Source organism: Gastrolobium bilobum, unplaced genomic scaffold, assembly GCF_033153095.1.
Source record: "Gastrolobium bilobum isolate Gb01-03AN ecotype WA unplaced genomic scaffold, APGP_CSIRO_Gbil_v1 utg1240, whole genome shotgun sequence".
NCBI lineage: Eukaryota > Viridiplantae > Streptophyta > Magnoliopsida > Fabales > Fabaceae > Gastrolobium > Gastrolobium bilobum.
In genome coordinates this window covers 578551-595742 of record NW_026898998.1, presented here as the reverse complement: position 1 = coordinate 595742, position 17192 = coordinate 578551, and the positions used below count along the sequence as shown (strand labels likewise).

Here is a 17192-nt window from a genome sequence, read left to right as displayed (position 1 = left end):
AAATATTTACTCATGGGTGGGACAAGCTCTTCTATTCTGGTTCATGGATTAACGTAATATGGACTCGATTAAGAGGGTCAGTCATCTTAAAATTGAAACTCATTTCTTGTCGCAAATATTCACTTGTAGCATACCATATCTCAATCGATTGACGTAATTTTTCTACCGCATATACATTTCCATAACGATGATGTTTTTCTAAAATGAAACGCTGTTTTTCAGCATCTTGGACTAGCCATCCCTTAGAGGGTACTGTTAAAAGGTCATCAATTCCTAACAGTAGCTTGACGAAACCCCAGAGTTTTTACTTGATCTAGGATGTGTGACGTATATGCCATTCCAAAGTGATCTATTAATCTACTAATAAGCCGTTTAATGGCAGTTCCACCTATCACTCTATTGTGAAAGACTAAATTTGCCCGTTCTGCCATAAGTACCTCCTTATTCTGACTCAGTGGGGTTGGTGATTTAGTGGCAGTAGGCAGCAAAGTTGCTTTGTTACCTATTCCATTAGGAACTGCGAATTTTTTGGTCCATCATATTCATGCATTTACAATTCATGGGACAGTATTGATACTACTAAAAGGTGTTCTATTTTCTCGTAGCTCGCGATTGATACCGGATAAAGCAAATCTTGGTTTTCGTTTCCCTTGTGATGGACCCGGAAGAGGGGGGACATGCCAAGTCTCCGCTTGGGATCATGTCTTCCTAGGGCTATTCTGGATGTACAATGCTATTTCGGTAGTAATATTCCATTTCAGTTGGAAAATGCAGTCAGATGTTTGGGGTAGTATAAGCGATCAAGGGGTAGTAACTCATATTACAGGGGAAAAATTTGCACAGAGTTCCATTACTATTAATGGGTGGCTCCGCGATTTCTTATGGGCACAAGCATCCAAAGTAATTCAGTCTTATGGTTCTTCATTATCTGCATATGGTCTTTTTTTCTTGGGTGCTCATTTTGTATGGGCTTTTAGTTTAATGTTTTTATTCAGCGGGCGTAGTTATTGGCAAGAACTTATCGAATCCATTGTTTAGGCTCATAATAAATTAAAAGTTGCTCGTGTTACTTAGCCTCGAGCCTTGAGCATTACACAGGGACTTGCTGTAGGAGTAACCCATATCTTTTAAATTTTATGTAAAAAAAAATAAAATACTTTTTGCCGAAGGCCCGGTCCAATTTCACCTCTATATATTTTTCTACTTTCTTCGCTTCATCACACATAGCATTCTTTTTTGAACACTCGCGGGAACGCACTTTTTCGCCTGATCAACAGAAGAATCTCGAAGTTCATCCATGGCTCCAAGACCGGCGGAGAAGAAACCGGCGGAGAAAAAGCCAAAGGCGAAGAAGAAGATCTCTAAGGATGGTGGCAGCGATAAGAAGAAGAAGCGCGTGAAGAAGAGCGTTGAGGCTCACAAGATTTACTTCTTCAAGGCGCTGAAGCAGGTTCACCCTGGCATCGGCATTTCCGGCAAGGCCATGGGGATCATGAACAGCTTCATCAACGATATCTTCGAGAAGCTCGCACAGGAGGCATCGCGTTCGGCTCGCTACAACAAGAAGCCAACGATCACATCGAGGGAGATCAGGACGGCGGTGCCATTGGTGCTTCCCGGTGAATTGGCTAAACACGCCGTTTCTGAGGGAACCAAGGCCGTTGCCAAATTCACCGAATCTTATTTTTCGAATTTGATGGTTGATTTATTGCATATCTCTGAGATCTAGGGTTTGTGTGAATTTAGGATGTAGATGTAGTGTTCTGAACAGTTTGTTAATGGATGCTTTTCTTTTTTATAATCGTGTGATTGTGATTATGTTTGTTTTTATTTTTGCGTATTTTGGCGATGGAGGCTTCAATCTCACCTAATAACACCGAAATAAGAGCAAACTTACTCTTAAACTTCAATCGTTTATTTTATGGGTTTTATAAGAGTTATGTTGTAGGAAAAGTGACTGTGTAATGTTATAGAGATTCGTTTTGCGTGCCTTAATTTTTTATTTATTTTTTTGTTTTAAAAAGTGTGGGCCCCACAAAATATTGTGAGTGTAAGAAAGTTTGTTGTGTTGGCTACTTCATGTATTGTTACTTCACGTATTGTTATAGTTGACATTACCACCGTTGCAACAACAATTGAGGATAGCTTTGTAGTAAGTGATAATATTGCTCACTTCCATAGGCTGGGTTCAATTCTCATCCATTATCAAAAATGAAGTATTTTGTCCTAAATTTATATTAAATTGTGACTTTAATTTTTCCACAGTGAATGTAGATAAGTTATCTATATTCACTCCCAAAACGACGGCGTTTTGAGTTGAAAAAATAAAAAATTATAATGAAAAAGATTATTATAACCCTAAAATAAATTATAATTACAAAAATACCTTGATTTTCGCTTTAAAACGACGTCGTTTTGAGCTCAATGTAAATAAGTTATTTACATTGATAGTGGAAAAAGCTCCCATAAATTTTATATAATAAATATATTATAAGTGTCATTTTGACCAACAATTAAGAATAGCCTAGTATTAGATTACCAAAAAAAAAAGAATAGCTTAGTATTAAGTGGTAACAAGACTTACTTCCATAGGCTTGGTTTAATAATATTTTGTCCAATTTTTAAAAAATCGATTTAAGGGAGAAAATAACTTGACCCGCTGAATTCCATTTGACTCGCGAGTCATCGAAACTTGGACGAAACAAGCGGTCGAAATCGATTCAACTACATGACCAATTCAATGGCCAGCCCGAACCAATGCCCTCATCAGATTACTAGAACCTTGATCGACCTGGGCATTTGAGTGGTCTAACATAGACGGCTTGCAAAAAATTTACACGAGATAATATATTCAAATTTTATTGTTACCGTTGTATAAAAAAAAGTCCACATCAAGCTTCCTATTTTTAGTTTATTCCCTAAACCATTAGTTTTATTTTTTATTTTTATCTTAATGATTTGAAACAAAAAGAAGACCTATTCTTCAGAGAGAATCAATATACAAACCCTCACAAAAAAAAAAACTGCAGCTTTCAACCTCAAAAAAGATTAACTAAAGAAACAATGGCAATTTCCTTTTTCTTTTTTAGGTGCATTTGGAATTCAAGCTCAAATCAGGGAGGAGAGACACCCACTTGTTATTAAGTGACCACCACATGGCATAAACAATTACAATTTATGTTTTTCAGGAGAAGAACTGAATGGTAAGGATGTGCCATCTTTGTTAAACAATTCCAAAGCAGACTCCGGCTTCTCTAGTCTCTATCCGACCATAGTTGTTATTGCTAAAATAGTGTTAATAAAGCTGATTTGTGAAATTGATTCAGCTGGAAAATACAAGGAAGGTGATGATCATGAAGAAGTTCATAAATTAGGTGAATGGTGATGAAGGCGAAAGCCATTGGCCACATTGTGGAAGCATTATATTATGGCTATAAGATGCAGCCTTAAATGCTTTTCTCTTTTGCCTGTTGGAGATGAAGAAAAAGGATTGGCTAAATTAAAAGTCAAATGAAATTATAGAAGAGTGCCTATTTTAGAAGACTTGCATAGCAGAGGTAAATGTCAGGCAGCAAAAGAACTTAATAATCATTTGCAGCTTTTTCATTGAGAATAATGTGAGACTCGTGTCGGCATTCTTTAACACTTCTTTTAAGAGCCAAAAATAAAATAAAAATCAAAGCCTTACGGGCGTTTGGTATAGGAGTAATTTTTTAATATCTGGGTATCACGATTACTGAGAATATGGTTGAAAAAAATGTGACCGGGAATAATACAAAAAAAATGTTTGGTAGATCAAAATATTATCGGAAATATTTTTTAATTTTATTGAATTAGTGTTTGGTTGATGATAAAATATTACTGAGAAAATAGGTTACTTTTACGAAACTACCCTCTCTCTTATAATAGATAACTTTTTTTTTGGAAATATTCCATGGGTTCATCGCTTCGCGATTAGTCCGATTCGGGGCGGGTCCAGGATTAAGGCTTTAAACCCCTCCCAAAGGTGGTACTGGAGAGATTCGAACACATGTCCTCACCCCCACCTGCTCAGCTCCCATGCGCCAACTGAGCTACCACCGTTTGGTAGCTACCACCATTTGGTTCATAATAGATAACTTTAAACATGATTTAGAAACAGAAATCATAGAATATCAATTAACGAATTCCCCTCCTCACTGAAAGAAGTTTCTAAACTCGCTACTTCCCAAGTGATCTAAATTGCAGCGGCAGCCGGATCGTCGAACAAGAAACCAGAACAAAAAAACTAATAGAAACAGAAATCATAAAACAGCAGTGCCAAAAGATGTATACAAGGGTATTTTTGTCTTTAAAATATGTAAATGGATACCCAATAGGTAGGTATAAAAAGTTACCATGTCCAATTAGGCATTTATTTTGGCTTGTTGGTAGTGTAAAATTAAAACCTGGTGATAAAATATACAAGGCAAAATTTATGTTTTCCTTGTATCAAATATGGGTATAAAAAATTTCCACTATCAAATTCCTAGATATCCCTTTAAGTTTCATGTACCAAACAGCCTCTCAATGCTAGATAGCAGCAAAACAAAATTGAAGGTTTTGATCCATCCCAGAGTTGCCCATGATTTGCAGACAGGCCAACGTGGTAAGGAGCCCATTGAATAAAAAATGATTAAAAAAAAACGAATGATTGAAAGTTGAAACATGTGCGAATTGAGCTCCTAGTCAGTAGTAACTAAGCGGCGTTTGGTAAATGAAATTTTTTTTTTTTACTAAAAAATATAATTACTAAGAATATTATTTTGGTAAGAAAATTTAAAAAAAATTGGTTGGTAGGCTGAGATATTATTGGGAAAATTAGATTAAGTTTACTGAGTCTATGTTTGGTTGAAAATAGAATATTGATGGGAAAATGGGTTGAAAATACGAAAATAACTATTTTATAATTTATTCTCAATTTGTCTTCACTTTTATTCTGCTTCCTACCATGACTGTGTTCTCCTACAAGTTCAGATACTTCATTGATCTGATTGTCTGCATTACAATCGTTTTCAACCTCTTCATTTATGTTCTCCTTAGTTGTTTCACCAATAACATATTTCTCGTCCTCCATCGCAACTCCATTTTCAGATTCCATTGTGCTATAAATAGTTGCAAATCATAAAGTGAGTTTATCAGTTGTAAAAGAAAAATTAATTTTTTTCGGTTTGGTTTCTGAAACAAAAAACTAATTTCCCCATCAATTCAAGAAAACCACCCGTGGTATTCTTCCATGAAATTTTCATCCAAAAATTACACAATTAAAGGATTTCAGGGGATTTAGCTTTCCTAGGAAAATTTTATCAATTGAGGTACCAAACATGAGATTGATAGATGCCCACTTTCACTTCCCCAGCATTCTGAAAATATGCCTCCTTCCAAACACCACCTAAACTCTGAATCCGCAACTATTCGGTGCTGAAAACTTATAATGCACCGACACTGACACGGGACACGATATGACACGTCGACACGTTAATTCTAAAAAATGTCATATTTCAACACGTTGGGAAACGTTTTGATATTAAATAATATTTTTAATATATATAATCTAATTTACATTTAATACATATAACAGACCATAATAAGTCATATAAACAATCAAATATTCAAATTTCATAACATAAATATAAAAAAATAAAATCTGTACCTTGTTAATTTTTCATGTCAAATTTCATAGTAGAAAAAACTGATTTATAAATTATTTTTTTATGTTTAGTTAATAAAATAAAATAGGATACCAATAAATAAATAAATAAAATTTGGACAAAAAAAAAACGTGTCAGAACATTGAATGTGTGTTAGAAAAAGTTGACCGCGTGTCCCAAAATGTTGACCGCGTGTCGGAACGTGTCGGTGTCCGACACGCATAAATTTAAAAAAAGTGTGTGTCCGTGCTTGTTAGCTGAAAACTAAAAACGATAAGGTGATATCAATCTCAGTCGTTAATAAACCAGATATCAATCAACGAATGATAAGTCATACACGTCATCGATCCGGGTGAAAGACTATCTTCCAACCAAAATCCATCTCTTATCACTAGGGGTGAAAGTAGGCTGAACAGGGCCAATCTTTGCTCCAAAAAGCCCAAGCATACTTCAAAAGTTTTCAATTTGGCCTAGCCCAAGCCTAGTACGAGTCTAACTGTTAGTCTGACTTGGCCCGTTTATAGAAAAACAAATGGTCTGGCCCGTTTATAAAAAACAAATGGCCTGACGTAGCCCGTTAGCCTATTAATTTTTAAATTTCAAGCAGAACCATGAATCAACTTTACAAAATACTCAAATTTTGTTGCTATATCAAAAATTATAATTTCAACGTCCAAACAAAATCATAAATCACAATAAAACTCATACAATCTGCATTTAAGTTAATTTGAAAAGCAAAATGCTCAAACTAAATAACATATATTTCATCAGATCCAACAAACAAATCCATACTATGTAAATTAAAATAACAACATGAATCTAACAAACAGATCATAATGTTTGTAATAAGTATAACATCTTCCAAAAATCTTTTAATATATTTATATACACAATCTAACATGCTGAGATGTTGGTTCCTCCTACATAAGAAATAAAGTTAGATTTCTATTAAAATATAATCGAATATAATTAAGTTATAAATAATTGCAATTGATTAAATTTATATCTTTTATTTTTTCTTCAAGTTATATTTATTCTATTTTATTTTATTTAAAATAAATAGTACACTATAGACAAGTCTGTATACATATAGGTCAGGCTTTGAAAAAGTGAGCCTACGTCCTTTATATTAGACGAACTTTTTTGAGATCCAAGCCCAATCTATTTTACAAAATATAGTAAGTCTTGCGTTTCACCTCTACTTATCACTATATATTTTTCTACTTTCTTGGCTTCATCACACATCGCATTCTTTCTTTTAACACTCGCTTGCGCGAAGCGCACTTTTTCGCCTGATCAACAGAAGAATCTCGAAGTTCATCCATGGATCCAGGAAAGGCAGAGAAGAAACCGGCAGAGAAAAACCCGAAGGCCGAGAAGAAGATCTCGAAGGAAGGTGGCAGCGACAAGAAGAAGAAGCGCGTGAAGAAGAGCGTTGAGACTTACAATGATTACATCTTGGAGGTGCTGAAGCAGGTTCGCCCTGACATGGGCATTTCCCCCGAGGCCATGGGGATCATGAACAGCTTCATCAACGATATCTTGGAAAAGTTCGCTCAGGAGGCATCGCGTTCGGCTCGCTACAACAAGAAGCCAACCATGACATTGAGGGAGATCCATACGGCGGTGCCATTGTTGCTTCCCGGTAAATTGGCTAAACACGCCGTTTATGAGGGAACCAAGGCCGTTAACGAATACACCGTCTCTTATATTACGAATTTGATGGATGATTTATTGCATTTATGAGATCTAGGTTTTGTGTGAAATTTAGGATATAGATGTAGTGTTCCGAACGAATAAATCTTTACTGTGCACCAAAGATTCAGTACATTCCCGGTAAAGTTATTTTTTTTCTGCCAAATTTTTATGCTCCCATGAGTGGAATGCACTGAATCTTGTGATACAGTTGCACTAAAGATTTATTCGTTCGTTCTGAACAGTTTGTTGATGGATGGTTTTTTTTTTTTTTGTAAGTGTGAATTCAAAACGACATAGGGAAATACTTTCTCCCTTTTTTTATAATCGTGTGATTGTGATTATTATGTTTCTTTTATTTTTGCGTATTTTGGCGATGGAGGCTTCAATCTCTCCTAATAACACCGAAATAAGAGCAAACTTAATCTTACACTTCAATCGTTTATTTTATTTACATAATTATTAAAAATGAGTGTTTCGATCAATTTCCCTAGCACTTTCGTTTCAAGTGACATAACACAACTGAATCTTTGTATAATCTTAAATTTTAAATTGGCCCTTCCCTAATAAAACGGGAAAACACTTCCTCCTAACCCAGAAACGAAGTATATATGCTTATATCAGATAAATTTTTGGTTAATGTATGTTTCAGCAATCTTATTTTAATTATGATTACTTATTTTTTTTTATATCTCCATACTGGTAGGTCGCAATAATATTTTTCGAAGAATGCCTAATGGCACCTAGTCATGATGTCATCCTTAGCTGAAAACCTTTCGAGACGGCGCTTTTATCAATTTCAATACCAGTGTTATGGGGCTTTTTTATCTTTTTGTCTTTCATTAATTAATTAATAACTATTTTATCTCTTAAGACTCTAATCGTCAAATTTTTGAATACTACGAAGTTGTGATTCCATTGTTTAAAATTCAAATTGAATACCAACGGATTTGGGCGAATTCTAAAATAATTCTTTAAAATCCTATTCGAATATCACGTGTCTTTCGAGATGGCGCTTTTATCAGTTTCAATCCTAATGCTCCTCTTTAATTGATTAACTTCAAGATTTAATCGATTAAATGATCAAAACTGGCAAAAATGGTTGACTTGAAGATTTAATCGATTAAATATTTCTCTTAATCGATTAAATATCTCTCTTAATAGATTTAATCAATTAAAACTTATATTTAATCGATTAAATAACCCAAATGAGCGTGAAAGCATTGATTGAATGAGACAAACACGGTATTGGAGGTTATTTGAATTTTGAATTTTGAATTTATTGCAATAGGAGTTGATTGCGATTTGTATTTAATAGGAGCTGATTACATTTTGTATTTAATAGGAGCTGATTACATTTTGTATTTAATAGGAGCTGATTGTTTTTTGTATTTAATAGGAGTTGATTGTGTTTTGTATTTAATAGGAGCTGATTGCGTTTTATTAGGAGTTGCTAATTTACGAGTTTGTCCTATTAAATACAAATCGCAATCAACTCCTATTATATTAAATTCAAAATTCAAAATTCAAATAACCTCCCATACACGAAAAATAAAAACTGAACAAAAACTGATCGAAGATTTTGCTAAATAATATTATGATGAATATGCAAGACGGGAAGGTTCATTGTTCTCCTTGATCGCTGTCATCGTTCCAAGGTTGACAATAGGATCATATGCATGGAATCTGCTTTTGTTTATGGAAGAGATTTGACATTTGTTGCCTGTTGGAAGATTTAATCGATTAACTTAAAAATTTAATCAATTAAATCTTCAAGTCAACCATTTTTGCCAGTTTTGACCATTTAATCGATTAAATCTTCAAGTAAATCGATTAAATAGGGGCAGATTGGTAGATAATTTTGAATAAGGGACAAAATGATTATTAATTAATTAATGAAAGCTAAAAGGGTCAAAAAGCCAATGTTATTGCTACTTCATGTATTGTTACTTTTTTTTTTTTGTAAATTCATGTATTGTTACTTCACGTATTGTTATAGTTGACATTACCACCATTGCAACAACAATTGAGGATAGCTTTGTAGTAAGTGATAATATTGCTCACTTCCATAGGCTCGGTTCAATTCTCATCCATTATAAAAAATGAAGTATTTTGTCCTAAATTTATATTAAATTGTGACTTTAATTTTTCTACAATGAATGTAGATAAGTTATCTATATTCGCTCCCAAAACGACGTCGTTTTGAGTTGAAAAAATAAAAAATTATAATGAAAAAGATTATTATAACCCTAAAATAAATTATAATTACAAAAATACCTTGATTTTCGCTTTAAAACGACGTCGTTTTGAGCTCAATGTAAATAAGTTATTTACATTGACAGTAGAAAAAGCTCCCATAAATTATATAATAAATATATTAGAAGTGTCATTTTGACCAACAATTAAGAATAGCCTAGTATTAGATTACCAAAAAAAAAAAAGAATAGCCTAGTATTAAGTGGTAACAAGACTTACTTCCATAGGCTTGGTTTAATAATATTTTGTCCAATTTTTAAAAAACCGATTTAAGGGAGAAAATAACTTGACCCGCCGGATTCCATTTGACTCGCGAGTCATCGAAACTTGGACGAAACAAGCGGTCGAAATCGATTCAACTACATGACCAATTCAATGGCCAGCTCGAACCAATGCCCTCATCAGATTACTAGAACCTTGATCGACCCGGACATTTGAGTGGTCTAACATAGACGGCTTGCAAAAAATTTACACGAGGTAATATATTCAAATTTTATTGTTACCGTTCTATAAAAAAAAAGCCCACATCAAGCTTCCTATTTTTAGTTTATTCCCTAAACCATTAGTTTTATTTTTTATTTTTATCTTAATGATTTGAAACAAAAAAAAGACCTATTCTTCAGAGAGAATCAATATACAAACCCTCACAAGAAAAAAAACTGCAGCTTTCAACCTCAAAAAAGATTAACTAAAGAAACAATGGCAATTTCCTTTTTCTTTTTTAGGTGCATTTGGAATTCAAGCTCAAATCAGGGAGGAGAGACACCCACTTGTTATTAAGTGACCACCACATGGCATAAACAATTACAATTTATGTTTTTCAGGAGAAGAACTGAATGGTAAGGATGTGCCATCTTTGTTAAACAATTCCAAAGCAGACTCCGGCTTCTCTAGTCTCTATCCGACCATAGTTGTTATTGCTAAAATAGTGTTAATAAAGCTGATTTGTGAAATTGATTCAGCTGGAAAATACAAGGAAGGTGATGATCATGAAGAAGTTCATAAATTAGGTGAATGGTGATGAAGGCGAAAGCCATTGGCCACATTGTGGAAGCATTATATTATGGCTATAAGATGCAGCCTTAAATGCTTTTCTCTTTTGCCTGTTGGAGATGAAGAAAAAGGATTGGCTAAATTAAAAGTCAAATGAAATTATAGAAGAGTGCCTATTTTAGAAGACTTGCATAGCAGAGGTAAATGTCAGGCAGCAAAAGAACTTAATAATCATTTGCAGCTTTTTCATTGAGAATAATGTGAGACTCGTGTTGGCATTCTTTAACACTTCTTTTAAGAGCCAAAATAAATAAATCAAAGCCTCAATGCCAGATAGCAGCAAAACAAAATTGAAGGTTTTGATCCATCCCAGAGTTGCCCATGATTTGCAGACAGGCCAACAGTTACAAGATGCAGCAACTGGGGTTGGACAGGCACTACCAGTTCCATCATAGGAATCATAATAGAATTGCTAGTCCAATCGCCATCAGTTTATTCCAGCACATTACCATTTATCGTCTTAACAAATCACTCAAGGATTTTAAGAAAATAGTTCATACTTGAGTCAGGACTTTTTTGTTCCTTCTGCATCAACATGTTTCCAAGGGTTGAGAGCTTCTCTAACTGCCTGAGCTTCCGGAGAATTCTCCAAAGCCCGCTTTTCTGACTCCAAAACAGTTACTTTGTCATCTGCAGGATGCAAAAAAAAAAAAAAAAAATTTAAATTTCTTATTACATCTAAATCCTTTGAGGAAAAAACATTCAGGGAGATATCAAAATCCTGAAGAAAACAATTATTAATAGCCTCTTCATATGCAAAATATTATGTTGATAGCAATTTGACCAAAAAAATAATGTGAAAAGACATATGATGGAGTCCATGATCAACATCAACATCAACATATGATGGAAGACCATGATACTTCCCAAAAATCCAAATGCACTGTATTTTGGAGTTGTGTATCTACTAGTATTGCAGTCAAAATGTTTTTACCCCAGATACTAATCTAGCAACCAAAATCAGTAACCTGCTACTGGACAACTCAAAAGCTCATATCATATTAAGCGAGGATATGAAATCATAATAAATTTCAATAGCCTGTATCAATAAGAACATGAAATGCAAACACAAGTAAAAGCTAAGGCAGATCACGAGTGATTAAAGAATAAGAAAGGAAACTTCTCACACAGAAGCCAGTTTTGATCATGAACAACTCCATAGAAGCCCCAACCAAAGCGGACCCAACCCCAATCTTCAAGTACCAATCAAGAAACTTCATATTCAACTGCATAAAATGGCAACAATAATCATTGAATAAAGATTTGAATGATAACAACGAGGCTCCATTTGGACGTTGAAATTAAAATCTGAATACATAACTGTAAATCAAACAATAATTCTAACAGAACTGCAAATTGGGTTGAGATAGAAATAAGCGAGAGAAGAGATAGAGAGCACGTAGAGCTGTCAAAACGGGCCACCACGGCCAGTTAGGCCCTAGCCCATGCGGGCTAGGGCTAGAAAGCCCACATGGCCAAAAAGCCCGCATATTAAACAGCCAGCACAGGCCAAAAAATCACATAACCCAACGGGTTAGGGCCAGCCTGCGGGCCAAAAATAATATAATTTTTTTTAGTTTTCTCACAAACTAAAAAATATATATAGTTTCTATAAAAAAAATTAGAAAAAGTTATATCATAAATAAGTTTTTTTTAAAATTAAAAAAAATGATTACAATAGAATCCACCATTATTTGTATAGAGCTTATGAAACTTGTTTTTATGTCTTTCTCTTTTCTCTTTGATAACATGAAATCAAACATGAACCAAATACAAATCCAAATTCACCCCTCCATACTTATAATTAGAACCATTAACCATTAACCACTAACCACTGTCATTAAATTAGACAAAAACAAAACTTAAACAGTGCAGAAACATTCGGTCTCTTCCTAGCACTGTCCAAATAATATTAACAAAATACTGAGTCATCAATTCAATTTTCTCCTGTATATTATTGTAAAGATCCATCACTAACAAACAATTCACCAAGTAATATTTAATGCATTTTCCCTGCCTCTATCAAGGACACCAAAAATTCTCATCTATGGGGAAAATCTATAGTGATATAAAAAATAAACAATCATAAAAAAGGTAACATAGTAATTGCAAAATATATCCTTCAAGAGTCAAGACAAGCTCAGCAGTTTTGTCAAGCCCCATCCAAGAAAATTGTTTCAAAGTATCAGCTTGTGTATCTTTTTCCTATAGAATTTTATCCAGTTTCCTCTGGATTGTGGCACTTCGCAAAACCAAATGTTATGTGCAAGAGCGAAGGTGTGCCTCTCGATTGTTGATTTTCAAAGAATGATAATGAACATGAGATATTTTAAAATGCAGTAGAATTAGAGAAAAGTAGCATCAATTTATCCAAGGTTTCAGGGTAAAACTTCCTGGCAAATAAATAACAAGGTCGTTTCGAACCATTTATACCTGTGCATCACTTGTAATACGTGGACTTTCATCAATGGACTGCAGTGAATAAAATTGGCATAAAGTGAATCTACTGGTACTTTCCGAAAATAACTTGAATGAAGTTTTTATAGCACCAACAAACTGGGAATATTTCATGGTTTATTTTATAGGACCAACATGCATGACATAACATCAATAATGGTCAGCATCAGCAACAATGAACAATAATAGTCCAAGGTAAATCAAAACAAAATAAATGGCAGAAGATTCCGAATTCATTTTGTCTAAAACAAATTGGCAATTCTTTTGCATGAAAACCAAGTACCTTGCAATTGATATATCAACTTCAAAGGATCCATGAAAAGTGGCTTTAAAAAAAGGCTTGTGATTTACATAGGACCGAGAATGAGCAGCTTCAATTAAATAGCTTCCGGGGCCTGTTTCTAATATGAGGGATAGCATGTTTCCTGGCCCTACTTATCTACTTTATTTCTAATACCCGCAATTAAAAGGTCTATATGGCACTAGGAGTAGTGCTTCCTTAACCGTAAGATCAAGTGGGGAAGTGAGCTTTTATGAGCTTTATCTCGAAAACAACATGTGGAAGGAGCATGTTATCAATTTCCATATCCGAAAATTGAAGAAAACATATAGGACTATACAGAGCTATCTCGGATGAAGTAGCCGAGGCAAAAGCAATAACAAATTGCTAGTTTTCCTATGCTTAGTTAATGTATTCCATGATTTATATGTGAGGAGGGATCAATATCAATTGATCCTTCTCTTCATATTTATATACTTGATAAGATATGCTATCTATGAGCACGACTCGATGAGTGCTCGTGTATGAAGATTTAATAAGGAAACAAACTTATGATTAATAACATATAAAATTGTACCAGCCAAAATATCAGTGTACACAATCAATTATTCTTTCTATTAGTCTTTTGCTATTATTATTTTAACAGGGGATACTTTTAGCTGAAAATAGATCAATTGATCAGCCCGAAAATAAAAGACCGGCCATTTAAGACGTATAATGCTAACAAGAAAACAAATATGAAAAAGTAATTCTAAGTGCGAATATTTAACTGTAAAGCCTCATGTCGATTAGAAATGAAACAAGCGAGAATTATTTAACTGTAATAGACCACAACCAATGTGTAGCCATTGAACAAACTAAACTAAACGGATGTGCACGACTTCAAACTTTCCATATTATATCTTCACAATTTTGTAGGCTTAAGTTCCTATTCTTTTCGTTCTCCAGGATATTGTAACAAGGGTTCTAGCTAATGCATAATATTAGCTTCGTAAAAATGCCGTGATCCAACATTTTTTTTACACTATCCTGGCTACTAAAGAAATCTTCTATAGCCCCAAACCTTTAAGATCAGTAGGCTACGACGAGCCAAACCAGTAAATATTTAATTTTAAGAAATTAAGATACCTACTCTACCCTCTAATCACAATCCATGGTATTTCAGCATGTATTCCTATCACCAAATCCATTATTGGAAATCTGAATACAAAGAATGAATCACCAAATCCATGGTATTTAGATTTTGACTTTTTATGGACTAGTGACTAGTGATTCAATTTAAAAATAAAAAACTTACTAACATCGCATTTCACTAAAGCTAGGTCCGTCTGTTAAAAAGTTAATTCACTGTCAGCTTGACAAAGCCATGAATCATGGAATTGAGATGGATTGATACCTTTCTTACACAATGGAATTTACAGACATTTCAAAGCATAATTTGAAGGAAGAAAGACATCACAAAAGAAAAAGGAAAGCATTTCTCTACACCTAATCATTCACACCAAAGATCTAAATAACCCGCCCAACCAAACAGTTTGAGTGCTATAGGAGGCAAAATGATAGTTCTTTTACTGTTAACAATTGCTCCCAAAATAAGAAAAGATGGGAAGAAATGATAGTTCGTTAAAAATTTTAGAACCAAGGCAACAAGAGCATATCAGTTTGAACAAAAAAAAAATACCAAATAGTTGATGAGAATACAAAAATCTCTTTGGTCCTTCAAACCAACAAATACCTGTGCAAGATTCGATGATAGTGGCAGAAAACAACACCCTTGCAAAGCTGGTATATCAACCTCTGCAAACAAATCCACAGAATCAAAGAAAAATTCAAACAAGAAGCCTTAAAAGTTACTCGATAGCACAATTTAAATTGAAAAAAAAAAATGACCCAGATGAAATTTCAAAGTTAAAGGGCAAACACCCCATGATAACATATGAAGCAAGCAGAAAAATCCTAAGAAAAACATATGAAGCCATCGAGGAGAAAAAAAACTTGTGAAAATAAACCGTACCTTTGTAAAGAAGAAGAAGAACTAGTTGAAGCAAGAAGAAATCAGAAGAGAAGAAGAACGAGTCGAACAACCTTTGTGAAGAAGAAGAAAAAATGGCTCGTGGAGAAGACGAACGACGAGAAAGAGAAATTACGTTTTGATAAAGGGGCTGGCCCGCGGTTGACCCTTCTGTAACCCAAAAAGAACGAGGGAAAAAAAAGGGGGGCTGAAAAATAAACCTACCAATGAGGGCCCAAGGGGTGGCCCACAGGGTTAGGGCCTTTTTGACAGCTCTAAGAGCAGATACCAAATAATCGCAGTTCGCGGGTCGGAACGATTGATTTGTTTCCAGACGATTGTTTTGTTTTGCTTTGTTTTGGGGCTTTGAAAGAAGAACAAGCCAAAGCCCAAGAAGAAGCCCAATTGATTAAAAAAAAAAATGCATGATTGAAAGTTGAAACGCGTGCGAATTGAGCTCCTAGTCAGTACTCAGTAGTAACTAAACTCCGAATCCGCAACTATTCGGTGCTGAAAACGTTAAGGTGAAATCAATCTCAGCCGTTAATAAACCAGATCTCAATCAACGAATGATAAGTCATACACGTCATCGATCCGGGTGAAACACTATCTTCCAACCAGAATCCATCTCTAATCACTATATTTTCTACAATCTTCGCTTCATCACACATCGCATTCTTTCTTTTAACACTCGCTCGCACGAACGCACTTTTTCTCCAAATCAACAGAAGAATCTCGAAGTTCATCCATGGCTCCAGCAAAGGCAGAGAAGAAACCGGCGGAGAAGAAGCCAGCGGCGGAGAAGGCGCCGGCGGAGAAAAAGCCGAAGGCCGAGAAGAAGATCTCGAAGGAAGGTGGCAGCGACAAGAAGAAGAAGCGCGTGAAGAAGAGCGTTGAGACTTACAAGATTTACATCTTCAAGGTGCTGAAGCAGGTTCACCCTGACATCGGCATTTCCAGCAAGGCCATGGGGATCATGAACAGCTTCATCAACGATATCTTCGAGAAACTCGCTCAGGAGGCATCGCGCTTGGCTCGCTACAACAAGAAGCCAACGATCACATCGAGGGAGATCCAGACGGCGGTGCGATTGGTGCTTCCCGGTGAATTGGCTAAACACGCCGTTTCCGAGGGAACCAAGGCCGTTACCAAATTCACCAGTTCTTAGATTTCGAATTTGGTGGTTGATTTATTTCAATTCTCTGAGATCTAGGTTTTGTGTGAAATTTAGGATGTAGATGTAGTGTTCTGAACAGTTTGTTAATGGATGCTTTTCCTTTTTTATAATCGTGTGATTGTGATTATTATATTTCTTTTATTTTTGCGTATTTTAGCGATGGAGGCTTCAAGCTCACCTAAAAACACCGAAATAAGAGCAAGCTTAATCTTACACTTCAATCGTTTATCTATTTACATAATTATTAAAAATGAGTGTTTCGATCAATTTCCGTAGCGCTTTCGTTTCCAGTGACATAACACAACTGAATCTTTGTATAATCTTAAATTTTAAATTGGCCCTCGCCTAATAAAACGGGAAAACACTTCCTCCAAACCCAGAAACGGATTATGCTTATATCAGATAAATTTTTGGTTAATGTATGTTTCAGCAATCTTATTTTAATTACGATTACTTAATTTTTATATATATCTCCATACTGGTAAATCGCAATCATATTTTTCGAAGAATGCCTAATGGCACCTAGTCATGATGCCATCCTTAGCTGAAAACCTTTTGAGATGGCGCTTCTGTTAGTTTCAGTACTAGTGTTAT

General features: G+C 34.8%; 2 protein-coding genes across 4 annotated transcripts; one reads left to right on the top strand and one right to left on the bottom strand.

The window, feature by feature from the left end:
- Positions 1–1214: 1214 nt before the first annotated feature.
- LOC133286150 (histone H2B-like) lies at positions 1215–16796 on the top strand. 2 transcript variants are annotated; one of them, XM_061483517.1, is made up of 3 exons: positions 1261–1370; positions 7012–7370; positions 16185–16796. In XM_061483517.1, exons 1-3 carry the CDS (start codon positions 1298–1300, stop codon positions 16587–16589), a joined length of 837 nt encoding a protein of 278 aa, XP_061339501.1. In that variant the 5' UTR covers positions 1261–1297; the 3' UTR covers positions 16590–16796. The 2 variants fall into 2 exon arrangements, with proteins under 2 accessions (XP_061339502.1, XP_061339501.1); XM_061483518.1 differs by lacking the exon at positions 16185–16796 and having other exon boundaries at positions 1215–1660; positions 7008–7679.
- LOC133286142 (uncharacterized) lies at positions 10723–15565 on the bottom strand. Of its 2 annotated transcripts, XM_061483503.1 has the most exons (5): positions 15425–15565; positions 15146–15207; positions 13107–13145; positions 11803–11899; positions 10736–11303 (listed from the first exon to the last, which is right to left on the bottom strand). In XM_061483503.1, the coding sequence occupies exons 4-5, from the start codon at positions 11891–11893 to the stop codon at positions 11179–11181; spliced, it is 216 nt and encodes a 71-aa protein (XP_061339487.1). In that variant the 5' UTR covers positions 11894–11899; positions 13107–13145; positions 15146–15207; positions 15425–15565; the 3' UTR covers positions 10736–11178. The 2 variants fall into 2 exon arrangements, with proteins under 2 accessions (XP_061339486.1, XP_061339487.1); XM_061483502.1 differs by lacking the exon at positions 13107–13145 and having other exon boundaries at positions 10723–11303; positions 15425–15494.
- Positions 16797–17192: the final 396 nt, after the last annotated feature.